Below are 26,996 nucleotides of genomic sequence, written 5' to 3' on the forward strand. Positions count from 1 at the left end.
TGTTTTGCAGGTACAGATGTCCGGATTCCAGTCTTGGTGTTGTAACTCTCCCAAAGAACACAGAATACCCCGAAACATTTACCATAAGTTATTATTTGTTAAACGGGTGGGTGGATGGTTAGCGGGTGAAAAATCATCATTTACATCCGTTCCGATCCATCATCCACTTCGTCCGTTACCCGCTTTTTATTCATTTATTTCGAATTTTCGTCCATTTATTTAAAGCGGGTGGATTAAGTTAATGAATATCCATCAAATATTGCCATCCTTAGCCTCGACATTGTTGGGTGAACACTGAATAAGTGAATAGTGTAGAGGGGCGTATAACTCTTACTCCGTATCTCACAGCTTTCGTTAAACAAATACTGTAACTCTGTAACATACACACAGTTTAGTCTCCCCACGAACAAACCCAGTTGTTTAAGCTCTGCTTTCCCGCTCATCTCACTCCAACTTCATTCGAGCAGAACAACAACTGCTGCGAATTTGTGATGGCTAGACCAAAGAAGCAGAAGAAGGCAGAAGATCAACAACAACAAGAAGAAGCAAACCCAGAAACACAAGAACGATTGCGGCTCAAAAACCTTGCTTACTCTAACAACATCATCTCACATTCTCCTGCTAAAGACTTTACACCTCTTAATCCCTCCAAGACTGTAATTAAACACCATGGTAAAGATATTCTCAAGAAATCTCAGAGGAAGAATCGTTATCTTTTCTCTTTTTCTGGGCTTTTAGCTCCAATTTCTGGTGGTAAAATTGGTGAGCTCACTGATTTGGGGTCCAAAAATCCTGCCCTTTACCTTGATTTTCCTCAGGTATTCTTGTTCTTCAGTTAAATTGGTATTTGGGTTTTGTTTTTTTGTTCTTAATTTGGTGTCATATGGGATAAATTTGGGATTTTGTGGTCATTTGCTGATTGTTGGCAGTTCTTAATTTTGTGGGGTTTTGTTTTTGATATTTTTCTTTTTGTAGTGATCAATTATGGAGTGAACTCATTACACTGTGATTTTTGTTGATTGTTCGCATTTCTTAATTTGTTGGTTTTATAATTTTCTTATAAATTTTAAATTTTTATTTTGTAATTAATATGGTGTTGATTTGGAATTCTCACTTGCTGATTGTTAGCATTTCTTAAATTGTGGGTTTTGAGTTTGTTCTCTATTTGGTATTCTGTGTTAATTTGGGGGAATCCTTGTCATTCCCCTCATCTATTGGAGAAAATTGCCTAATAGCAAGATGTTAGAATGCTAGTAGATTCTATTTTTTTTGGGTCTGAAAATTTATATTAAGCTAAAGTATTAATTATATTATTATTTTGGGGTGTGTGAAAGGAGCCACAAAAGGTATTGATATGGATTGGATTCGATCCCAAGTCTGTGTAGAGTGGGTACTGCCCCAAACTTTATGAACTTTATAAACACAAATAGCGTAAATTCCTGCTAAACAAGCTTCTTATTAACTATTATGGACTATAATCTGATCTGTTTGGTTTTGGAATGATGAAACAGGGGAGAATGAAGTTGTTTGGGACCATTGTGTATCCGAAGAATCGTTATTTGACTTTGCAGTTTTCAAGAGGTGGCAAAAATGTCATGTGTGAAGATTGGTTTGACACCATGGTGAGGCTATTGTTTTTTTTTTCTTCCTTGATGCCCCCTTATGATAGATTGGAGCCATTAAACTTTTACTTCCGCTATCCCCCAAATAAAAGTTTTCCTTTGCATAAGGTTTAACAAAGGTGAATATAGGAATTAGATATTGGGCCTGGTTGATTAAAGGTGAATATAAGATTAAGATACTGTGCTCAGTTGATTGAAGGTTGGTTTATTATCTATGGTCTATTGGTTTCCATAACTTTGTTAAAGTATTTCTAGTGTCCATACAGTTGGAATTTTGTTTCTCAAATTATAGAGAATGAAAAAACTTATCAAGAAATCTCTTGGATTAATACTAGAGATCTTGCTGTAGTTTTTGAAATCATACTCATGTGTTTCTAGAAGATCTGGAATAACACTTGAAGAATCTCCATCACATTCACATATGCGTGTAATTTCATTTTTATAATCTTATGTGACTCTGTGCTAGCTGATCAAACCTAATGGGGGCTCAAGGGGAAAGGCTTTAAAGTTTCCTTCTAAATCAACGCCATTATACATACTTTGTAATAAGCCGGGAGGGGCATTCAGGGTGTTTCGTCTTGTTAGTACTTAGTAGTCATCAAATAAGAGATGCCACCTATGCACATTGAGACAAAACCACAGTCCACAATCCTTAGGAAAGTTGTGACCTCAAGTCACTACTTTGAGCGTGGTGACCTAAAGTCACACTAATAAAGAGTAATAAATTCAAGCTATCTTTTGTAAACCTTCGGCCATTATCAATTGAATATCATGCTTTCTGATTAGGGGATTTTTCCCCACCAATCACCATCTGACAAGTGGACCAATCAGGTTCCGCCATGTGTCCGTCACATGGGCCAATAGGAGCCTGCCACGTGTCAAGCAATGATCCGTCCACTATGGACCAATTACGACACGACACGTGTCCTTCCCATGACACCTGGGATAACCGGTCACCTAGGCCCAACTTCCGAGGGAAGCCCAATCAGCCCAAGGTTAACCTAAACCTAGACTGACACGTTTCCCGAGGTTATAAATACCTCCCTTAATCCTCATTAAGGGAGATAACACGCTAAAAACGCAGATTACACACATTAAACACTCTCACCTAGAGAGACCCAATCACTTTAATTTCCGCATTAATTACTCCTTAATCAAGTACTAACTTGACCGTCGGAGGCGGATCTCCAATCATCCGGAGCATCCGTTTGTTTTGCAGGTACAGGCGTCCGGTTCCAGTCTCGGAATTGTAACTCTCCCGCAGGACATCAGAAAACCCCGAAACATTTGGCGCCGTCTGTGGGGAGAGTACTTCTGAGATGGCATCCACGTTTGTACCGGCTCCTGAAGAGAGACGTCCCCTGGACGACCCTCTAGTTCAGTCGGACCACGATACTGAGAATGAATTTGAAGTTGAAGCTCACACAGCTTCAGACGGGACCCTAAGGGCCCGACGTACCCGTCATACCGAAAGGAGGGAACGGGAACATTTTCAAACTGGAAGCGAGCCAGCAGGCGCACCGCCTGTTCGGCAGCAGCCGACTGATGGGTCTGCTCCCATCACAAGGAACGAACTCATGACCTTCATGAGGGACTTCAAGGGAGAAATTCAAGAGTTGATCAACAAGAAGCCGCCTGCTCTGGACAAGGAGCAGTCGGCTAAGAAACCCTCCAATTCACTGAAGAGGAAACCAGTTCAAGGGCGAGAGGCGACCCCTCATCCTAAATCTAGGAAGTGGGAGCCACCTGCCCTTGATTTCACAAAATACCGTTTTCCTACTCCAGGAAATAGGAAACCTGTTCGTCATATTCAGGCGGACGGGTCGAGGAAAACATACACAGACGCTCGGCTACTGCTAGAGCAGAAGAAGAGTGACCGATTGTCAGAGTCGGCCTCTACTTCAAACTTCCAAGACAGTCTGCGAAATACCTCGATGAGGCATACTCAGTCGTATCATGAGAGTCAGTCAGGCGGCACCTCCCGTCAGTCCGACTTTCATAGCGACCAGGCGGTACCAAACTTACCGTTTGTACCGCAACAACAGTATTTTTTACAGCCACCTTCGTTTGGTGGACATACAGCAAAAAATGTCCAACCTATGGACTGGCAGCTACGGTTGCTTAGACTTGGTGAACAGCCGTCGGCCTTCTCCACTGAAGCCGCTCAGCCGGCCAAAGTGAAAAATGTATTAGTAGGCGCCTATGAAGGCACTACTAACCCAGAAGACCATCTGATGGCATTCACCAACCTGATGTACCTTCAAGGGTTGGATGATCCCACTTGGTGCAAGTGTTTCCCAGCGACTCTCAAAGGAACCGCACAACAATGGTTCGGCAACCTGCCGACTGGTTGTGTAAATAACTTCAGGACGCTTGCTTACTTATTCACCTCCAACTTCGCCATGAACATCCCTGCGAAGAAGACGACCCTTGATTTAGGAACAATTCAGCAGGGCGAGAAGGAGGGGCTTCGTTCTTACATCAGGCGGTTTAACCTGATGAGAATACAGATTCAAGGGTTACCGGATGAAGTAGCCTATACTGACTTTTTCAAAGGTCTCAAAAACGGGTCGACCTTCAAATTTGATTTGGTCCGAAAGAGGGTGGCGACTCTTTAAGAGGCCTTGATTGAAGCGGAAACCTATATACAGGCGACTGATCTTTGAAGTACGGTAAAACAGTCAGACGGGAAAAGGTCCGACAAAAGAGAAGGACGACAGAAACAGTCGTCAAACAAAGACGAGAAGAGAAAAGAGGTCTGGGCGGCTGATTCCTCTAAACAGCCGGCCCAGAAAAAGAAAAAAGAATTCAAACCATACTCCCCAAAGTATGCGTTTAACAAGGATAGCCAATTTATCCTAAAGGAAATCAAGGGACGGATCTCAATTGAGAAGCCGGTCCCCATGAAGGGTTCTGCAAACAATCGGAACCAAGAAAAATTCTGTGATTATCATGAAGATGTTGGTCATCACACCAATGACTGCATCAGTCTCATGCGGTATCTGGACCGCCTGGCTGAGCAAGGTGATCTTGACACTTATGTCAAGAAATCTACGGGGAACACTTCCTCAAAAAAGCAGTCGACCAAAAAGAGTCAACAGGCCGACAGCTCCGATACAGATGATGCAGTCGTCTACACCATTGCAGGCGGCTTCTAAGGAGGCGGCCCCACTATTAGGGGCAACAAAGACAATATCAGACGGTTAGATGTAAATTCCGTTCACCAAGAACGACCCTCCAAATATTCATTTCCTGAGATTGTCATCACTGAAGAAGATCTAGGAGGGGTAAGAGGGCCGCATGACGACCCTATCGTTATTGAATGTAAAGTGGCCAACCAGAGAGTTGGCCGAATCTTCATAGATACCGGAAGCTCCTCAGATCTCATCAGTAGCAAATGTCTGTCGAAACTAAAATATCAGACTGATTGCATACATCCGGCATCCCACCCTTTAGTAGGGTTTGGAGGAGGAGTCGTCCACCCAGTGGGACGAGTGGATTTACCCATCCGCCTGGGCGAAAAAAGGGAAGGACGACACATGGTAGTCCAGTTCCTGGTAGTAGAAGAACTCTCGGCCTACAACATGATTCTGGGACGACCAACCCTGAATAATTCCAAGGCTGTTATAATCCCATCTCTTATGTTGCTCAAGTTTGAGAGGGATAATGGAACAGTCGGGTCCCTAAGGGGAGATCAGAAGATGGCCCGAGAGTGCTATCTCTCGGATGTCAAGCCCACTGTTATGGCCACTGGGTCAAGTGGTGGAAAAACAGACCTTGACAATGTCAAGGAGAGTGCGCCTATTCAAGAAGCAGGCGGCAAGAAGAGAAAGGCAGCCTAGACGGGGGCCGCAAGAAAAGACAGAAAATAGCAATCATTGGCAGAGGAGCGGTCGGATGAATTCCGCCCTCAGCCGGCTGGTGAGCATACGGACTTGATCTTAGACGATTCACGTCCTGAGCGAACAGTCAAAGTTGGGACGACTGCTCTGAGAGTCCTGGGTGACGACTTTCACAAACTATTGAAAGAATACAAGGACATCTTTGCATTCGAAGTCCATGAAATGCCAGGCATTAGTCCTGATCTGGCGGTACATAAACTGGCCGTGGATCCGAAAAAGAAGCCGGTACGGCAGAAGAAGCGGAACCATGGCGAAGAAAGAAGTCAGGCGGCAGCCGCCGAAGTTAAAAAATTACTTGATGCAGGGTTCATTCGGCAATGTTACTTCCCAGACTGGGTTGCAAATGTGGTGCTTGTTAAAAAGCCGAATGGCACCTGGCGAATGTGTGTAGACTACACAGACTTAAACAAGGCGTGCCCCAAAGACAGTTACCCTCTGCCTAAAATTGATAACCTGGTCGACTCAACAGCCGGCCATGCTTTGATGAGCTTTATGGACGCCTACTCTGGTTTCCATCAAATTCCTTTATGGAAGAAAGATCAGGAGAAGACGGCCTTCGTCACTGATCAGGGGTTATACTGTTACACGGTCATGCCGTTTGGTCTTAAGAATGCCCCGGCCACTTTCCAGCGAATGATAAACACTGTGTTCTTTGATCAAATTGGGAGAAATGTCGAGGCATATATTGATGATATGATTGTCAAGTCTAAACTTCAGTCTGTCGGACCTCCGAGAAACTTTCGCCACACTCAGGCGGCACCATGTCATGCTCAATCCCAAGAAATGTGTCTTTGGAGTTGAGTCTGGGAAATTTCTCGGATTCCTTATCAATCAGAGAGGAATAGAGGCGAACCCTGAGAAGGTGCAGGCGGTCATTGACATGCAGTCGCCTCGTACCATCCGAGAGGTTCAGAAGTTAACAGGTTGTCTGGCGGCCTTGGGAAGATTTCTAAGCCGATCAAGCGACAAATGCCTATACTTTTTCCAGGCAATTAAGAAAAAGGCAAGGTTTGAATGGGGGCCGGATGCTGAGGCGGTCTTCCAGAAATTGAAAGTTCACTTGCATTCCTTGCCGAAGCCCTTTGCCCAAAGAAGTACTCTACATGTACCTGACCGTCTCTGATCATGTGTTAAGCGCTGTTCTCCTTGCTGAAAGAGACGGCTGTCAGCTCCCGGTGTACTTTGTCAGTCATGTACTGAAAAATGCCGAGTTGAGGTATCCCTTAGTGGAGAAATTTGGTCTTGCACTCTTCATGACTGTTAAAAAATTGAAGCCCTACTTTTTGGCACATGCAGTCGTCGTGTAAACAGACCAACCTATCAAGCGGCCACTGACCATCATGGAGTCGTCAGGCCGAATGATCAAATGGGCCATAGAAATTCAGAGCCTCGAAGTTACTTTCGAGCCTAGAAAAGCAGTGAAGGGGCAAGCCTTTGCTGACTTTATTGTTGAGATGAGTCGTCCTCCGGACTCTCATGTTACAGACCAAGTCTGAAAGGTATATGTGGACGGAAGCTCTACTTCAAATGGTTGTGGAGCAGGCGTCATATGTCAGTCGCCAAGGGCGACAGGTACGAGTATGCTCTACGCTTCAGTTTTCAGGCCTCAAACAATGAGGCAGAATATGAAGCTTTACTAGTCGGAATCCGCATGTGCAAGGCGGCAGGGGCAAGAAAAATAGACGCCTGTTCCGATTCACAATTGATAGTGAGTCAGTACAATGGCGAATACGAAGCAACCCATCCGGCCATGATCAAGTATTTACAGGCGGTCCGACAAGCAGTCGGCTCCCTTGAGGATTTCCATCTGACCCAAGTGCCGAGATCAGAAAACAACCAGGCGGATGCACTGTCAAAATTAGCATCATCCGCCTCTTGTGATACTCCTCGAACTATTTTTTGGGAAGTAATGGAGAAGAGAAGCATCGAGGAAGACCCTATTGGAATCCTAGACAGAAGCTCAACCTGGATGGATCCAATCAGGGCATATCTGACAAACGGTACCCTGCCGGATGATCATCAACAGGCGGCAGCACTGAAAAAACAAGCAACCAGTTTTGAAATAATAAAGGGAGAACTTCACAAAAGGGGGTACCTTCAACCCTTCTTAAAGTGTGTTACTCCAGAAAAGGGACGAGAGATACTAGACGATCTTCACTCTGGTTACTGTGCTTCCCATATAGGCGGTAGGACGCTTGCTCAACGGGCAAGGCGGCAGGGCTACTTTTGGCCTACTTTAGAAGCAGATGCGATGGTGATGGTGAAAAAATGTGACAAATGCCAAAGGTTTGACAAACTAATTCACCGTCCGGCTACTGACCTCACTACCATTCATAGCCCACTACCGTGTGCTAAGTGGGGCATGGATATTCTGGGTCCATATACGCCTGCTACAGGCGGAAGGAGGTACATACTTGTTGCCGTCGACTACTTCACTAAATGGGTAGAGGCGGAGGCTGTAAAGGGAATCAAGACGAAGGATGTAATTTCATTCATTTGGAAAAATGTCATCACTCGGTTCGGGGTTCCCATGTCTATGGTTTTTGATAATGGTCCCCAATTTGAGACGTCTGTTCTCAAAAGCTGGTTGGGTGACCAAGGAATTGCACACTACTTTGCATCTGTCGGCCGTCCACAAGCAAACGACCAGGTAGAAACCTTTAATAAAATCATCTCAGACGGTCTCAAGAAAAAGATTGAACGAGCAGGCGGCCTATGGGCGGATGAATTACCACATGTTCTCTGGGCCATTAGGACGACTGAAAAAGGGGCGACTGGAGAAACTCCATTCCTCCTAACTTATGGTGCGGAAGCTGTTCTTCCAATAGAACACTACGAGCCGACTCTTCGAGTAATGCTATATGACGAAGAGGCAAACTGGGAAGCCATGCGCCTGGCATTAGACTCACTTCCTGAAAGGAGGGGCAATGCTGTTTTGTGCCATGAAATTTACCGCCTGAGAATGACTAGATCATACAACAAAAAAGTACACAGGCGTCCACTCAAAGTGGGGGACTTTGTACTTAGAAAAATGGAAGCAGTTGGTAGGGCTGCAAACTAACTCCCAACTAGGAAGGACCCTACCGAATCTGTGAAGAGGTCAGGGACGGTACCTACCGTCTGGGAACACCAGACGGACAACCGTTGCCTCGAACTTGGAATGTAGATAATCTTAAGAAATATTTCTTTTGAATGATGTAAATAGTCAAGGGCTACTTAATAAAAGTTTGCATACTTAATATTCAATTTTGTACTAAGAGGGGCACGCCTACTAACAAACAGTCGGCTACTCTCCATACTCAGTTTTTATTCTTACTTAAGAGGGGCATGCCTGCTGACAAACAGTCGGCTACTCTCCATGTTTAATTTTTATTCTTACTTAAGAGGGGCAGGCCGCCTATACATTTACAGTCGGCTACTCTCCATTGAGTATTTTACTCTATCTTCAGAGGGGCATGCCGTCTGTACCTTTACAGTCGGCTACTCTCCATTGAGTATTTTACTCTATCTTCAGAGGGGCATGCCGGCTGTACCTTTACAGTCGGCTACTCTCCATTGAGTATTTTACTCTATCTTCAGAGGGGCATGCCGCCTGTACCTTTACAGTCGGCTACTCTCCATTGAGTATTTTACTCTATCTTCAGAGGGGCATGCCGCCTGTACCTTTACAGTCGGCTACTCTCCATTGAATATTTTACTCTATCACCATAGGGGCACGCCGTCTGGACATATAGTCGGCTACTCTCCATAGAAGAGGGCCGACTGGTTCCAAACACACAGCCACCCCCCTTATACTTAGCTAAAAATGATCAGGGCCTGGCCGACCCTGTGCCTAAACAGGCGGCTACCCTCCTTTTACTTAGCACCTACGTCCACCAAAGGACTAACCAAGGCCACAGGCCGAATGATCAGACCAGGCGCCAAGCCAACTGATCCAATCTTCAAAACTAATACGACCTGTCCCAACATCATAGCAGGCGTCCGGCGGCATCCCTCCGGATGAAATTCGTCGCAGAGAGCAGCTCCCTTTTGGGTGGAACATTGCTCTATAAACTAATTACACGGCACCTATACGACTGTCCCCAAGGGCAACCACGTAGCCGTTTTTGAGACAAGGATAACTCTATCACTAACCAAACCAGTGGTAGCAGTTGACATCTGAGTCAGATGACCGCCTGTATTACTTGGGATAAATGCAGGGGGTACCTCTTGAGTTAATAGCCAACAAGCCGGCCTCCGCCGCCTGGTACCTTTACTACTCAAGCAGGAGTGACGGCGACTGAGTAACTCCAAAGTTAACTCATAGTCACTCTCTCAAACTTAGTATGGAGCCTAAAAGGTATGAGTCGTCCGCCTGTTTTTAGCAAATAGGGGCTCTCAACCACTACTCCTGCTAGGTTAACAACCTATGAGTTAAAAGCCAACAAACATTGGCAAATAAAGGGGAACAACCGGTACCCACCGCTTGATACCTCTACTACTCAGTTACTTGGCGACTAGGTAACAATCATGTTTACTTGGTCACTCCTTAAAAATTTAGTATGAAATTAAAAAGGTGTTCATACAGCACCGGCTCACACTAGATTAAATATGGCTTCAACTATTAGACTTTGGGTCCTACTTCCACCTTGTGATTGGTCTTGAATTTTAATTTGCAGATAGTATTTTCTGATGCATGTTGGGTCGGTAAAAAAGAAGAAAATCCAAATGAGGCCAGATTGGATTTTCCAAAAGAGCTATATGAGGTTTTTTTCTTCATCAATCATATTCAGGATATGTATGATATTATGTGGTGACTTTAGGCATTACTAAGGTCATCTCCTTTTGGTTTTAGGGAGCGCATCCTGAGGTTGATTTTAAAGGTGGTGCTGGTGCAACTGCTACAAGAAGAAAAGATTTTAAGAAAGTAGTTCCCATGTCCACTGAAGAACCACTACTATCTGGGTCACCAGTTGATGAGCTGGAAGCTGAATCACCTGAAAGGCATCAAAATCTGATTGATCTAGAAAATAGCACGCCAGTCCGGCAATCAGGAAGGACTGCTGGCAGGAAATTCAAGTACGAGTGCTCGTTTCTGTTGAATTTAATAACCAACTAAATTATATATGAATTATTGTTGAATTAAATTAATAATGATCGGTCTTGCCAAGGAGCAGTAAAACAAGATTAAACCCAACATTGATCCCATGCAATTGTACTATGTGTTCTGATTTCCATTTGTCATACTAGATGAGTTATAAATCAAGTTGTCCCTGTATCGTGTTATTATGCCAGTTCTTTTAACATGTCTAGCTGTATTTGGCTGCATTGAGCAAGGATTTGGCTTTCTCTATGGGAATTTAATCTGAGCTTATTCTCTATTCTTCAAAAGAAGTTTTTGTTTTATAGAATATTTCTTTATGTGTTAATGGTTGTAGTAGCTTCTCTGACCATTAATATATGCCTCCAGCATGAGTGAAGCAGGAAAGCAGTATGCAACGTAGTATTTTAGATATAAATGTCCGTTTGGAGTTTTATGATTGGAGTCTTGGAGATATGGCCTGAAGCCATCTGATTATTGATTATTTAGGGTTGAGATTATTGGAGTCATGCTTCTTGCTTCTGTCTTCTTCTTTTTGTATCGTAATTAGTATTTCTTTTCTTTATTATGTTTTTCTGCCACCGCATTCAGCAAAATGAAATGGGAGGAATTTCTATAGGGAAATCTTGTATTTTCTGTCATGTCTCTTTGCTGGGCTAATCAAGTAAATACAAGTCTAGAAACAAGAAGGGATTGTAATAAGGATGCTTCTTTCGATGTGTAAAGATACCAAAAGATATATAATAATAATGAAGTGATAAGAAATAGGGTGAAGGTAACTTCAATTGGTTTTGAGACTTAAGTGTGGGCAAGTTTAGAGAAGGCATCCAGATGCTCCATATGAAGGCCCTTATAATGGGCTATAAGAGCAGGTGACATTTTCTTTAAAGAGCTGGAACAAAGTTGTATAAGGCAAGTAAAGGCCTAGTTAGAGCTCACAGAAGATTTAGGCAATATAAAGTAATGATGGCTTAAGATTTAGTGTAGCTAACCAAAAGTAGCAGTTGTTCTTTCACTTTAGGGTAATTATTAGTTAGGTGAGGGGGTATTTCCTCTGTCCTCTGTGTTGTGTTTGTCTCTGTCTTATTATCTGAGTGTCTTGCAACTTTAGGCTTTTATTATGTGACAATTCAATTTGTTTATTTATTATCTCCATTTTGCATGTTTTGGCTGTACATGCTGGTGCTGTTTGAAATAAGCCTGTTATTCTAATAGTTGCTGTTGTTAGCTGGTGTTAGTGTCCATATCCTCAGCTAGTTTTCAATGTCATGATAATCATTTTTTTGTTATCTTGCTACAACTTCATCAATTTTTCTCCTTTCACTTACAAAAGATTGTGTCTTTCAGAAAAAGTTCCCTTAGTAGTCTTTGAAAATCAGAGCTCCATGGGTCAAGTATTTTGACTATTGTTTTTGGATTGGCATCAAAGTTGAGGCTGATGTTGCTGCCTTCCTTCTTTTGTCCAGTTTTGCTGAAGTTTCTTCGGGAGATGATTCTGCGGAGAGTGTCAGTGATGTGTCTGGAGAAGATAAGGACACTGCTAATATCCTTCTTGTTCTCTATCTTTCACATAATATTTGGAGATTTATTGTGCTGGTCTTCTTTTCCTTTGAAATGTTGCTTACCATGCCCCATGCAGTCTAACTAATTTAAAAACATGTGTCATTGAAAATGCTTATTCATTTAGCTCGTGAGTTTGAAGGTCATTTGCTTCTTTTTGTAATCTTCTGCTAGCACTTCCACTTATTATGTTTTTATTGCTTCTTCAGATGCTGGAGCACTTTAATGTACATGTGAGTTGTGTGCTACATAAGTGACTATATTTTCAGATTTGGGGATATGTAGTGCTTTGTGCTTGTAGGTATATTCTTTTGTGTACATTAATACTGGTGCTTTTGAGTTTTATCAAACTCACTTCTAAGAAATTATGTGAAATACTTGTTTTGTACTAATAGTTTTGATTCCTGCAGAATTAATTTCGTATTTCAGATTTTTTTTCCCTTGCAATACCAAAATTTGTCTACCTTAATGTTTAAGCACAGAATTTAAAGTCATGCTCGGATGATCAGGATCCTGGTATTCCAGAGACGTCAGCAGCAATAAACAACTCCGAAGACACAACACAACCACCATTGTCTTCCTTGTCAAAATCACAAACTAATGTATCATCCCGTACTTCACTAGTTCAAGCCTCTATATCAACTCTATTCAAGAAAGTTGAAGCAAAGGCAAGCATAAAGCATAATTTTTGTACACTCAGCTCATACTTTTCTTTGTATGGCATATGTCTCTATTTATACTACAATAATCTCTTACCTGAAATATCATTTTCAGAATACATCTGGAAGTTTAGAAAAGATAGCTTTCTGTAAAGGTTTCCACTTTTCCTTATCCATATACATTCTTATTGAAGTTGTCAATGACTATATATATGCTCAGATATGTGATATTGTTGATCCATCTCAGTTTCCAGTGAGAAGATGCAGCTGAGTAGCTCAATATCAAAAACCGAAAAAGTGAAGGTGAGTTGACCAACATTATTGAAGTTAAACATCATTATTTACACCATCTTTGATTGGAAGATGCAAATTGCTGTACAGGTTGCAGAGCAGAAGAAAGTGGAAACCGCCACTCAAGACAAAAAATCAGGCATGTACTGATTGTGTAGCAATAAATGTCTTATTAGCTGCTTCTGATGGATTGTTTAGACTTGGCCTTTTTTCTTGGCTTGTAATCTTTGTTTTCTGTGAAAGCAATATTATTTTTTCACAAATATATATGCATATAAACAGTAAAATGCATTAATCATTAGGAACAGCTTGTCTTTGTGTGTGAAAAAATTGAGTGTGGTTTTTTTATTTTTAATTTTTTTGGCGAAGTCATATTCCATATTAGCATCCCAAAATTCCTGATTTCCTTAATATGTTTTTCTTGCCAAGTTGAAGGATTTGCTAATTTCACATTGTTTTCCTATTTGAAACAAGGAAAATTAAATTGGGAGAGCTTATAGTAAAATACTAAAATCCCTGGTGAATTTGTAAAAAGCAAAAATTGGACCTTTTTTTATTTAGATAAATGTAGTTTTCAAGTTGAAAAACAGAGGCATTTCTTGTTTTATGCTTTTTTTTTTTTTTTTTTTTTTTTTTTTAATAATAAATTTTTTGGTAAATGAGGACATGAGGTTTATATCTTGTAAGCGAGCTCATTTTTAGCCTTTTGCCTTTGTTCTAATGTTTGTCAATAAAATTAATTGTCACTGCTTAAAAGCTGCAGGGCCAAAAAATGATAGAAGAAAGCGAAAAGCTGCTTTACCTGAGGTATTCAATTCAAACACTCTTATGTATTCATCATATTATCATTGCCACAAAGGTTAATATAGCATGCTGTATTTTGTGACCATTCAGTGTGAAACATGTGGTATTGATGGTTTTTGTAGTTAAAATATAATGGAGATATGATGTGGGAATTGACTTGTTCTTATTCCCGCCTCTTCCCATCCTTAAATTTCCCAACTTACATGGAAATTATGTCTAGAGAAGTTCAAGCCTCTCAGCTCTATAACCTTATTACTTATTTCAGATTATTTCAAAAAAAGATAAGTTCGAATTAGATCAGAAAAATTAAGTTCAAATTAGACTTTACCGTTTTATTTGAATTCTATCGCTAATTTCGTGATGATAAAAATTATGAAATTTATGTATTTAGAAAATACTTATTAATACATATCTAATAAGACCCCAAAGTTCATGATTTTATAAAATAAGGCAGTCAGATAAGATTATATAAGCAATAATAATAATCTGAAAAAAAACATAATCTTTCTTGCTTTTGCTGGTCATCAACACAACTTACGAGTTCAATTTAAGACAATATGCTATGGTGCATGATGTTTGAGATGAGAGTTTGCGATTAGATATTGTGTTGACTAATGAAACAAAATAATGTGTAGAGAGTAAGTGGAATTGTGGAGACAAACTTTGGGTTCTGGAGATTTTAAGCTCTAGTATACTACTCCCTCCGCTTCTTAATATTTGTCCTTTTTAAAATCTTGCGAGATTCCAATGCAAAGGAAATGTAATATTTTAAGAATAGATGTAGATTTCAAAACATATTTAGGTGTGATCTTGTTAAAACGTCTCGATTATTAGTTTCCAAATATATTATTTTTATTATTCTACAATATATAGCTTTAGATATATTTCCTCTGCTCCACAAATATTGCAATAAGGATGAAATTAGGCATCCCAAAGCACATTTTATATGCTAAATATCTATAATTATATAAAAGTAAAAATTATTAAAAAGTTGATATTGTGAAAATATTTTACAAGTTAGAATCTAACAAGACCCATATGACTATATTTTACTTAACGTATAAATCATAATATGTGGTCAAACAAGCGTGATGAATAGTGTAAAAGTCCAGCTGTTGCAATATTAGTAGAACAGAGGAAGTATTAATTACAATATCGCATTGGAAACTGTGTAGATTGTAAATTGGACAATTAAAAGGAATGGAGGGGGTAATAAGATGGAATATTTGTTACTTTAAAGAACTTAGAGATAGGGAGGTAGGGCGCTCACGTTGGGTGAGAGATTTTTCCAAGGTTTTGAGTTTCTTTGCTATCAAGGAAGGATCTGTTATCCATAAGGATGGGAAATTAATGAAGATATTGCCATACAAAGTTGGTTGGTTGAAGTGAATGTGTGCTATGAAGTTTTTATTTGATCTCGGCATGTCGCATAGATTTAAGGGAAAATTCTATTGCTCCCTCCGTCCCCTTTTAACGTGTTTATTTCTCAAAAAGCACGATAATTAAGGAGAATAGATGGAGTAGAGGAATCTTGTATAGGAAATATAAAAAGTAGAGAATATTGTATGAGAATAGTAAAAAGTAAAGAATATTGTATGAGAAAGATAAAAAGTAAGTAATGATTATTTTGGGTATATGTGTATTTTGTATGGGTTAAAAAAGTAAGTAATGATTATGTGCTATATTTAGAAACAGACACCAAAAAAGGAAAAAAGCACATAAAAAGGGGATAGAGGGAGTACATGATAGTTTGACATGCACTAACTTATGGTCTGCCATGTGATTGTGAAACACATTTGTAAAAATGGAGTCTAATACAAAAAGTCAACGAGTATAAAGAAGAATAATAGAATAGAGGAAATTCGGTGTGTTATGATATATCACTGCCTTTGAAAACGAATTCCGACGCAACCGGGGTGCATAATTGTAATCGCTGGATCGTTCCCTAAGGTTACATACCACTCTCACACTAAGGCACTTTAGAGTAAGAGGTGGAGTCAAAGTAAATTTATGCCCAAAGAACAAATGTGTTTAGCTAATTTTTGTGTGTAAATTTGATTTTTATCATGGAATTTATAAAACAACAATGGATATATTCAAGGGATTGAAGAAGACCAAGTGAATGTAGACTTAATCAGAAATAAAAGGGGGTTTAACAACCTCTTAAACACTCATTTAATTACAGTTGTTAAGAGGGGGTTACAAACGAAGAGGAAGAGAAAGTGTCGTAAGACGCGCATCCGCGCCAGCCTCACGGGGCATGAGTGATACATAATCTCAACTTGCATGCGCGCTCGACCGACGAGAGAGGTTCGCCCAAGAAAATCAACTTTGCACTCGTGCCTGACGATCGAGGAAACAAATGTGTTAAAAAAACACCCGATCAGTCTAGAGTGCAATGATCAGCTACCTTTCTTCTCTTTACTCCCAAGAATCTCCCACTAAAGTGAGGAAACGAAAACAACAAAATGATGAGAAGCAACTAATGGGCATAAGAGGAGATCAATACATAACACTTAGATATTGCATAAGTAATTTAAAATCTAGTGCTTAGTAAAATAAAGCATTGAGCTACAAGTATAAGGGTGGACAAGACCTTGAAACCCTTTGACTTTTGATCTATGGAGTGGACTAACCTTAAAATTCCAAGATTTAGCTCAAGACTAAAATTCCAAGATTTAGCTCAAGACCTCCACAACACATACATTACTCCAAATTTCCATAGACTCTGCGAAGAGATATACTCTTTTATAGCCAAGCATATTCACCTTAGGTCTAGTGAAGGCTCTAGAAAACCGACCAAGGTTTTCATAGAAGATGGCCAATCTTCACGACCACATAAGTGAGTCCTAGAATGCGTTTTAATAGAAAAGGACCTATTAAGAGCTTAAGCGCTCAACCTCACAATAAACAACGGTGGATATTACAAAACTGATTAAGAGTTTTAACACCCAACCATTATCACCATAGGAACTAGGACAAATGTAATGTATCATGTGGCCCTGAGTCCTATTCCCCTTGATGATTCTTCAACTTGTTTTTTTGCTAACCCTTTCGTTAAAGGATCCGCCAAGTTCTTTTCGGACTTTACATAGTCCGACGCAGTTACGCCATTCTTTAGAAATTGTCTCACAACTTTGTGTCTCATATGCATATGTCTCTTTTTACCATTGTAGTTGTTGTTTTTGACAACTCCAATGGCCGCTTGAGAGTCATAATGTATAGACACCGGAGATGAAGATTTCCCTCACAACGGTATGTCGGCTAGGATATTCCTAAGCCACTCTACTTCATGACCTCCCAACTTAAGAGCAATGAATTTAGCTTCTATGGCAGAGTGAGCTAAACATGGTTGTTTTGAGGACTTCCATAAAATAGCACCTCCACACAAAACAAAAACATACCCACTAGTTGAAACAACTTCATCATTATCGGTTGTCCAATTAGCATCATAATAGCCTTCTAAAACATTAGGAAAGCAATTAAAATGCAAGCATACCTCCATAATACCTTTAAGGTACCTTAGTAGCCGACAAAGAGTAACCCAATGCTCTTGACTTGGATTGTGAGTATGTCTACTAAGTCTACTTACCGCATAGGCAATGTAGGGTCGTGCACAATTCATCAAAAACATAACACTACCAATCACCCTTGCATAAAGCTCTTGAGATACACTAGACTCCTTATTTTTCACTAGCTTCATGTGGGCGTCAAATGACACCTTGCTAGATACAACATCAAAAGAGTCAAATATCTATAGAATTTTTTCTACATAGTGAGATTGACTCATGGAAAAACCATTCCCTGAATTTCAAGAATAACATTGGCTTCTCCTATGTCCTTCATTTCAAACTTAGTGGAAAGCATAGCCTTAGCATCATTCACCACTTCAAGGTTCGTACCAACAATAAGCATATCATTAACATATAAACAAATTATAACACATGATGATCCAAACTCCTTAAAGTACAAAGAAGAGTTTGATGAATTAGTAACATAGCAACATTTCTTAAGAGTACTATCAAACTTTTCAAACCATTGCTTATGAGTTTGTTTAAGATTATAGAGTGACCTCTTAAGCCTACACACCTTGTGTTTTTGCCCTTACACCACAAAACCTTCCGATTAGATCATATAAATTTCTTCATCAAGGTCTCCATTAAGAAAAAAAAAGTCGTTTTGACATCCATTTGGTGAACCACTAAGTCATGAATAGTCGCTAAAGCTATCAATGTTCTAATGGTGGCAATCTTAGTCACGGGAGAAAAGGTGTCAAAGAAATCTATACTTTCCTTTTGAGTGAAACCTCTAATGACAAGTCTAGCTTTGAACTTATCTATTGTCCCATTTGGTCTAATTTCTTCTGGAAAATCTTTTACAACTTATAGGTCTAGAACTTTAAGGAAAGTCAGAAAGATCCCAAGTATGATTGGACTTGCTAGTGTAGTTCACTTTTAATGGCCTCTTTCCAAAAACTAGCATATATGGACCTTATTGCCTCGTCATTAGTCTTAGAGTCTTCTTCTAAGAGAAACAAAGACACACCATGCTCACTCAAATAATCCACATCAAAGTCTTTTACTACAAAAGAAGCCACGAAATTCAAACTAAAGGAAGACTCTACTCTAGGTCTCTTATTTCTCCTAAGTTCAACTTTTACTACTTTAGTAAAGGAAGAGGGGAGACTAGAATTAGGCATAAAATCAACTTGGGAACATTAACACTTGATTTACTAGCATGCATATATACATTAGAAGACAAAGATTTATTTATAAGAAAAATGTGCTCAAAGATACCATATCTCTAGCTTCACAAATAGACTTATCACTCAACAACATGAACCTATAAGCTGCACTATTATGTGCATACCCAATGAATACGCATTCAAAAGTTTTAGATCCGATTGTGGATTTTTTAAAATCTGGAAAAGCCACCTTAGCCAAACACCCTCACACTTTCAAAATTTTAAAATTTGGACTATATCCCTTCCAAAGTTCACATGGGGTTTATCTAACTTCTTATGGGGCACTCTATTGAGTACATAACAAGCGGAAAAAACCGCCTCTCCCCACAAGTTATCGGTTTGGCAAATCGAAACTAAGAAGCATGACATTCACATTCTCTCTTGAAGACATGTTTTTTCTTTTGGCAATACCATTTGATTGGGGTGTGTAAGGTGCACTTAAGTCATGTGTGATACCATTAGTCTCACAAAATTCTTTTACAGAACCTTTACCATACTCACCACCGCTATCGGTTCTAACTCTTTTGCCTTTTTAAGTCCAATTGATTTACAACTTTGGCTTTGTACTTTAAAAATGCACTTCTCGCTTCATCTTTTGGTTTAACCAAATAAACTTAGGTATATCGAGAAAAATCATCAAAAGTAATATAGTAATTCTTACCACCCCCACTAGTGCAGTTTTAAAGTCCACTAAATCCGAATGAATCAATTCAAGTAATTTGGGACTTCTTAAGACCACTTGCAGTATGTTTGGTCTCAATTCAAATTTTGTATTTGTCAAACTTATTATCCATTGAAAAATTAATTAAATTCATGTCCTTTAATTTTTTCAAATAAGAAGAATTTAGGTGGCCTAATCGGTTGTGCCAAACATCGAAGACTCAACAATATAAGCAAAAGAAATACTTCCATTCAACACAAATAAACCATTATTGAGGTAACTCTTTCCAACAAAGTCTCCATTTTTGGACATTACAATCTTATCGGCCTCAAAAACAAGCTTTAGGTCGGCTTTGTCGAGAAGGGCTCCCGAAACAAGATTTCTCCTAAGAAAAGGTACATACAACACGTTATTTAAAAACAAAGTTTTTTCGGAGGTGAGTTTGAGATTGACCTTTTCCTTTGCCAAGATCTCTGACGCTGCTATTATTGCCCGTATAGACATGATCACCATCGGTTACATCTTCAAACTTTGTCATCAAGGCCTTATTTGCACAAACGTTTCTTGATGTTCCGGGTCCAAGACCAACTCAATTTTGTTCTTCACCAAGTTGGCTTCTTCCACCATCGCTGTTTCGGGGTTTTCTGATGTCCTGCGGGAGAGTTACAATTCCGAGACTGGAACCGGACGCCTGTACCTGCAAAATAACGGAGACTCCTGAGAGCTCCGCCTCCAACGGTCAAGTTAGTACCTGATTAAGAAGTAATCAATACAGAAATTAAAGTAATGAGATCTCTCTAGGTGAGAGTGCTTAGTGTTGGTAATCTGCGTTGTTAGCGAGATTAGCCGGTTGTTAATAACTCTGTTCTTCTCTGCTTGATTTCTTGATTGCTTGATTATTCAATCCTCTCTCTAATGAGAATTAATTAAGTATTTATAGCCTTGAGAAGCGTGCAACTCTCTAGGTTTAAGGTAAACCTAGGGCTGATCGGGCCTCTAGACTGGATTGGGCCTTGATGGCCGGTTTTCCCATTTGGCATGGGTGGACACGTGGCGTGCCTCGATTGGTCCGTAGAGGACGTATCTGTGATTGACACGTGGCAGGCTCCTATTGGCCTTCGTGAAGGACACGTGGCGGAACCTGGTTGGTCCACTTGTCAGACGGTGATTGGTGGATAAAAATCCCCTAATCATTTGCCCCTCACAGGTGGCACGTGACTGGTCACGTGTCGCCTGTGACAGGTGTCGCACGGTGACAGGCGACGGCCTGCTTCAGGTGTCACCTTGCAAACGGCCGAGAGATTTTCCCGCCCAAATTTTGAATTTGGAAGCGACCTTTCGCCTTCTCACTTTGCCTATATAAGGAAGTGCTGACTTCGGTCATTTTCACATTTGAGAACTTTGCGAGAACATTCGGACCCCTGAACTTGCTCTGACATTTCGGACCTTTTCTACCTACCGCCTGTTCTGACAAGCCGACTGCACCGGATTTCCAGAACTTCATCAACCGTCACTCGTTCAGGTAACTCAGTTCTCTTACTCTTAATTTTCTTTTTATTTTTTGAAATGGCACCACGGAAGCACACGACACGACCTAAGTTAGTGATCAGCCGGTCACCGGGGACGGCTGAATCTAGGACTAGGAGTGCCGCCTGCCCTTTTCTGGACCCATCTTTGCTCTTTATACAAAGTCCGACTGTATCTGTGTCTATGCAGAACGTGATGGCCAGAACAAAACAGACTGCTATGATATCAAACTCAGACGGCTCCTCCCAAAGGGTGCTCCTTAGTGAAACATCTGACCAGGCGCCAGATGTAGAACGAGGCGACTGTCAAGCCGACAGTTCTGAGAGAGGGGCCAAGGTGTTCCCTTCCCATCTTACCGTTGACATGTCTAATTTTCCTTCTGCTCCTTCTAAGGGAGAGGAGGCGGGCCCCTCTAGGAGAGGGGAGGAGTCGTCCTCCTCGGACTCGTCAGAGGACGAGTCTGAGTCCAGCTCTTCTGGCCACAGTTCTCCAGGCTCAGAAGAAAAACATAGCCGCCTTCAGGAGGCGAGACTTTCTCATACAGTTGAGAAGGGGGACAATTGGGCGGAGCCATCCGCCTCTTACAGAGAGGAAAACGCCCCCTACTACTGCAGGGTACCCCGGGGCCGGATCGCAACCATGCAAGACAAAGTGGCGAGCTTTATTGCTAACCACAGAATGGGCCCGGAATTTTTACTGTTCGTGCCGGATCCAGAAGACACTGTCGTCTGGCCGGCTGGTACCAGCTATGATGACGGCTGCTTTGGCTGCTATGTGGCGGCCATCAAAGCTGGACTGCGCTTCCCATTACATCCGGCTGTTCAGCGGATTTTAGATGGGTATGATTTGGGGTTATGGCAGTTAGCCCCCAACTCTTGGGTAAACGTACTCGGCTATGTGGCCGGGTGCGAAATGTACGGCTTTGAGGCTTTCGCCCACATGAACTATCTCAGCCGGACCCCTAAGTCGGGCGGTACCGGCTGGTATCAATTAACAAGCCATAGGGGTTACCTCATGACGAGAGGTAAGGCGAACAAATGGAAGGATTGGCGGAACACCTTCCTTATCATTGAGGGTTCAGACACGGAGTTGAACCAACGTTTTAACAAGTGGAATAGGGATCCACCTCTTCTCGCAGGCGGCCGCAGCATGCCGCCTGTTCCCCCAAAGGCTAAAAGAGAGATCCTAGACAAAGGACTCTTCAAAGTAGAGACTAGGGTGAACTCTACTTCAGGGGTACGAGAGCAAGTACCCCTAAACTGCGTCCCGAGCTTCAAGTGGCTCTATGACGAGTACTTTTTGGCCGCCTGTGGCCTCAGCAGTCGGTGCTCTAGAGGTAGCCGGCCTGACAAATACTCTGTTTTTCCACGCCTTGTTTACTTGGGACTTCTACTAACTTTGTTGTTTATTTCTTGCAGCTGACGCCATGAGTAAAATAACAGCATCCAAGACTGCGGCGGCCATGTTGCGGGCCTCTCTCATGCAACAGTCTTGTGCCGACTCCCCAACAAGGGGGCACCCTTGGTAGGCTTCGAAAACTTCCTTTTTTAGGAGTTGTCTTATGCATATACTAACTCTTTTTGGTTTCAGTCTGGCACTCCAAGGGCTTCTTCCTCGCAACAGCCGGACCCCAAGGCCCGTAGGACGACTGTTGCAAGCTCTCCTGGATCTTCCAGGAAAACTGTGGCGGCTGAAAAGCAACCGGCCACTTCTTCAAAAACCCAGGCGGGGCCGCCTAGATGTATGAATACTCACTTGTAAAAACTTACACTTGCTTCCTGCTTGACTAGGTCTAACTTGTTTTTTCCTTTCACTTAATGCAGCCGGCCCCCAAGGGCTTGACTTGGTTGAGGTAGCCAAGTCAATGGTTAAAGTAGTTCCTCCATCTGACAGGGAGGCGGTCAGGGGTGCCGGCACCCTTGACCTTGATGGGATTTCAGGGGTCCTTGCTGAGGTACACTTAGCATATTTTTGAGCTTTTGAGTTCCAGGACGCCTGTTAACTTTTCTGTCTGACGCCTGTTTTTCTTTGTACTTAGGCCCTGCTCCGAGTCAACAGCCTTCGCAAGCCGATTGATCGGAAAAACAAAGAGGTAAAGGCCGCAAAGGCTATGGCCGCCTCCAGCTGTGATAAGGCAATGTTTCAAATTGCCCAAAATGAAGTACTGACCATTGATCTTCTTTATTATCAGGCGCAGGCTACCGCCGCTGTTCGGGCTCAGTTAGAGGCGGCCCAAAAGAAGGTTGACGAGCTGGAGGGGACCGTCACCAACCTTAAGGCCGAGCTGAAACCTCTTCGCCAAAAAATGCACTCTTACGAAGCCATGGAGAAATCTTTGGCCAACGTAAAAGAACGCCTGGTGAACCAAGAGAAGAGTCTTACCCAAGAGCTCTCGGATAAGGCCGAGCAAGAGAAACAAGAGCTCGTCCGGGAGATGGTGGAGGACTCCGCTCAAATCCAGCGCATGACCTGGGAACGACTGTTCCCCAGTGCCGACTTTGCCTCATGGGAAAGAACGTACCGCCAGTGTTCGGAAATATATAATCAACAGATCCTGGCGGCTGCTGAAGAAGAGGCGTTGGACGGTGCGTTGGAGGAGGAAGAGCCGGTCGTGGCGCTTGTGCCACTTGGGGGTAAGGCATCAAAAGAGGGTGCAGCTAAGGCCGAGTCCAGCAAGAAGAGTGCTGACCAGGCGGCAGCTGCTGATACTGAACTGCCCCCTTCTTAAGCTTTAAGTATTATATTTTTTTTTTTTTTTTTTTTTTTTTTTTTTTTTTTGACGGCCTGCGTGCCGTTTGCTTTGTAATTACCCGGCCAGGGGGCCGGGGTTTTGAATATTCTGCTGGTCTTTAATGGCCGGCTCATTTATCAAATTTTTGACTTGGTCAAAATTTGTCTAAGTATTTTTAATTTGTTCACTAGACCGACTGTTTTGTATGGCCGAACGTTAAGACAGGTACAAATAGTAGACAGGTACAAATAGTAAGTATGCCGCTTATGCCCCTGGACGACTGGTTGTCTGTTTCCAGGATAGATGATCAGTCGGCCATTTATTCAATCGGTATTCGAACTATTTATTCAATTTGTCTGACCAAGTAAATAGTATATCCTAGTTGCCAAGGAATTAAGTAGGATAACAAGCGGCTGGTGCCGGTTGTTTCCCTTTATTGCCAATGTTGGCTTTTAACTCGTAATTTGTTAATCTAGCAAGAGAATTGGTTGAGAGCCCTTGTTTATAAAAAACAGGTGGACGACTCATACCTTTTAGGCTCCATACTAAGTTTGAGTGACTTAAGTTAACATAGGAGTTACTTAGTCTTCGTCACAATCTAGATTGAGTAGTAGAGGTACCAGGCGGCGTAGGCCGGCTAGACCCCTTGATTCGCCAATGTTGGTTGGCTATTAACTCAATAGGTTACTTAGTAGGAATAGGGGTTCGAGGGCCCTTGTTTGTTTAAAACAGGCGGACGACTCAAACTTTTTAGATTCCATACCAAATTTGAAGGAGTGACTATGAGTTAACGTTGGAGTTACTCAGTCGCCGTCACTTTTGTTTGAGACGTAGAGGTACCAGGCGGCGTAGGCCGGCTAGACCCCTTGATTCGCCAATGTTTGTTGGCTATCATCTCAATAGGTACCCCCTGCATCTATCCCAAGTAATACAGGCGGTCATCTGACTCAGATGTCAACTGCTACCACTGATTTGGTTAGTGGTAGAGTTATCCTTGTCTCAAAAACGGCTACGTGGTTGCCCTTGGGGACCGTCGTATAGGTGCCGTGTAATTAGTTTATAGAACAATGTTCCACCCAAAAGGGAGCTGCTCTCTGCGACGAATTTCATCCGGAGGGATGCCGTCGGACGCCTGCTATGATGTTGGGACAGGTCGAATTAGTTTTGTAGATTTGATCAGTTGGCTTGGCGCCTGGTCTGATCATTCGGCCGGTGGCCTTTGTAAGTTCTTGGTGAACGTAGGTGCTAAGTGAGAGAAGGGTAGCCGCCTGTTAGGCACAGGGTCGGCCAGGCCCTAATCTTTTTAGCTAAGTGAGTAAAATACTCAATGGAGAGTAGCCGACTGTAAAGGAACAGACGGCGTGCCCCTCAGAAGATAGAGTGAAAAACTCAATGGAGAGTAGCCGACTGTAAGGAACAGACGGCATGCCCCTCGTAATACAATTAAATAGTAAGTGCAAACTTTATCAAGTAGCTCTTTACTTTACATCTCTCAGAAGAAATATTTTTTAAGGTTATCTACATTCCAAGTTCGAGGCAACGATTGTCCGTCTGGTGTTTCCAGACGGTAGGTACCGTCCCTGACTTCCTCATAGATTCGGTAGGGTCCTTCCCAGTTGGGAGTTAGTTTGCCAGACTCATTAGCCCTACCAACTGCTTCCATTTTTCTGAGTACAAAGTCCCCCACTTTGAGTGGACGCCTGTGTACTTTTTTGTTGTATGATCTAGTCATTCTCAGGCGATAGATCTCATGGCGCAAAACAGCATTGCCCCTCTTTTCAGGAAGTGAGTCTAATGCCAAGCGCATGGCTTCCCAGTTTGCCTCTTCGTCATATAGCATTACTCGAAGAGTCGGCTCGTAGTGTTCTATTGGAAGAACAGCTTCCGCACCATAAGTTAGGAGGAATGGAGTTTCTCCAGTCGCCCCTTTTTCAGTCGTCCTAATGGCCCAGAGAACATGTGGTAGTTCATCCGCCCATAGGCCGCCTGCTCGTTCAATCTTTTTCTTGAGACCGTCTGAGATGATTTTATTAAAGGCTTCTACCTGGCCGTTTGCTTGTGGACGGCCGACAGATGCAAAGTAGTGGGCAACTCCTTGGTCTCCCAACCAGGTTTTGAGAACAGGCGTCTCAAATTGGGGACCATTATCAAAAAACCATAGACATGGGAACCCCGAACCGAGTGATGACGTTTTTCCAAATGAATGAAATTACATCTTTCGTCTTGATCCCCTTTACAGCCTCCGCCTCTACCCATTTAGTGAAGTAGTCAACGGCAACAAGTATATACCTTCTGCCGCCTGTAGCAGGCGTATATGGACCCAGAATGTCCATGCCCCACTTAGCAAACGGTAGTGGGCTGTGAATGGTAGTAAGGTCAGTAGCCGGACGGTGAATTAATTTGCCAAACCTTTGGCACTTGTCACATTTTTTCACCATCTCCATTGCATCTGCTTCCAAAGTAGGCCAAAAGTAGCCCTGCCGCCTTGCCCTTTGAGCAAGCATCCTACCACCTATATGGGAAGCACAGAAACCAGAGTGAAGATCATCTAGTATCTCTCGTCCCTTTTCAGGAGTAACACACTTTAAGAAGGGTTGAAGGTACCCCCTCTTGTGAAGTTCTCCCTGTATCATTTCAAAACAGGAGGTTCGTTTTTTCAGTGCTGCCGCTTGTTGAGGATCATTCGGCAGTGTACCGTTTGTCAGATATGCCCTGATTGAATCCATCCAGGTTGAGCTTCTGTCTAGGATTCCAATAGGGTTTTCCTCGATGCTTCTCTTCTCCATTACTTCCCAAAAAACAGTTCGAGGAGTATCGGAGGAGGCGGATGAAGCTAATTTCGAAAGTGCATCTGCCTGGTTGTTTTCTGATCTCGGCACTTGGATCAGATGGAAATCCTCAAGGGAGCCGACTGCTTGTCGGACCGCCTGTAAATACTTGATCATGGCCGGATGAGTTGCTTCGTATTCGTCATTGTACTGACTCACTATCAATTGTGAATCAGAACAGGCGTCTATTTTTCTTGCCCCTGCCGCCTTGCACATGCGGATCCCGGCTAGTAAAGCTTCATATTCTGCCTCATTGTTTGAAGCCTGAAAACTGAAGCGTAGAGCATACTCGAACCTGTCGCCCTCTGGAGATTGACATACGACGCCTGCTCCACAACCGTTTGAAGTAGAGCTTCCGTCCACATATACCTTCCAGACTTGGTCTGGAACTTGAGAGTCAGGAGGACGAGTCATCTCTACAATAAAGTCAGCAAAGGCTTGCCCCTTCACTGCTTTTCTAGGCTCGAAAGTAACTTCGAGGCTCTGTATTTCTATGGCCCATTTGATCATTCGGCCTGACGACTCCATGATGGTAAGTGGCCGCTTGATAGGTTGGTCTGTATACACGACGACTGCATGTGCCAAAA

At 42.2% G+C, this 26,996-nt stretch overlaps 1 protein-coding gene across 2 annotated transcripts in view; it reads left to right on the forward strand.

Moving 5' to 3' along the window:
- Positions 1 to 324: 324 nt before the first annotated feature.
- Positions 325 to 26,996, forward strand: part of LOC110696740 (DNA-binding protein RHL1-like) — a 35,236-nt gene continuing 8,564 nt past the window's right edge. The window contains exons 1-10 of one of the 2 annotated variants that reach the window (XM_021874094.1): positions 327 to 818; positions 1,512 to 1,622; positions 10,183 to 10,269; positions 10,359 to 10,582; positions 12,071 to 12,147; positions 12,645 to 12,832; positions 12,939 to 12,978; positions 13,071 to 13,126; positions 13,205 to 13,253; positions 13,878 to 13,921. In XM_021874094.1, coding sequence (XP_021729786.1) covers positions 492 to 818; positions 1,512 to 1,622; positions 10,183 to 10,269; positions 10,359 to 10,582; positions 12,071 to 12,147; positions 12,645 to 12,832; positions 12,939 to 12,978; positions 13,071 to 13,126; positions 13,205 to 13,253; positions 13,878 to 13,921 — 1,203 coding nt within the window. In that variant the 5' untranslated portion in view covers positions 327 to 491. Of the gene's footprint in view, positions 819 to 1,511; positions 1,623 to 10,182; positions 10,270 to 10,358; positions 10,583 to 12,070; positions 12,148 to 12,644; positions 12,833 to 12,938; positions 12,979 to 13,070; positions 13,127 to 13,204; positions 13,254 to 13,877; positions 13,922 to 26,996 lie in introns of both variants that reach the window. The other variant, XM_021874098.1, reaches the window with a different exon arrangement.

The sequence above is a fragment of the Chenopodium quinoa genome, unplaced genomic scaffold, assembly GCF_001683475.1.
Source record: "Chenopodium quinoa cultivar QQ74 unplaced genomic scaffold, ASM168347v1, whole genome shotgun sequence".
NCBI classification, from domain to species: domain Eukaryota; kingdom Viridiplantae; phylum Streptophyta; class Magnoliopsida; order Caryophyllales; family Amaranthaceae; genus Chenopodium; species Chenopodium quinoa.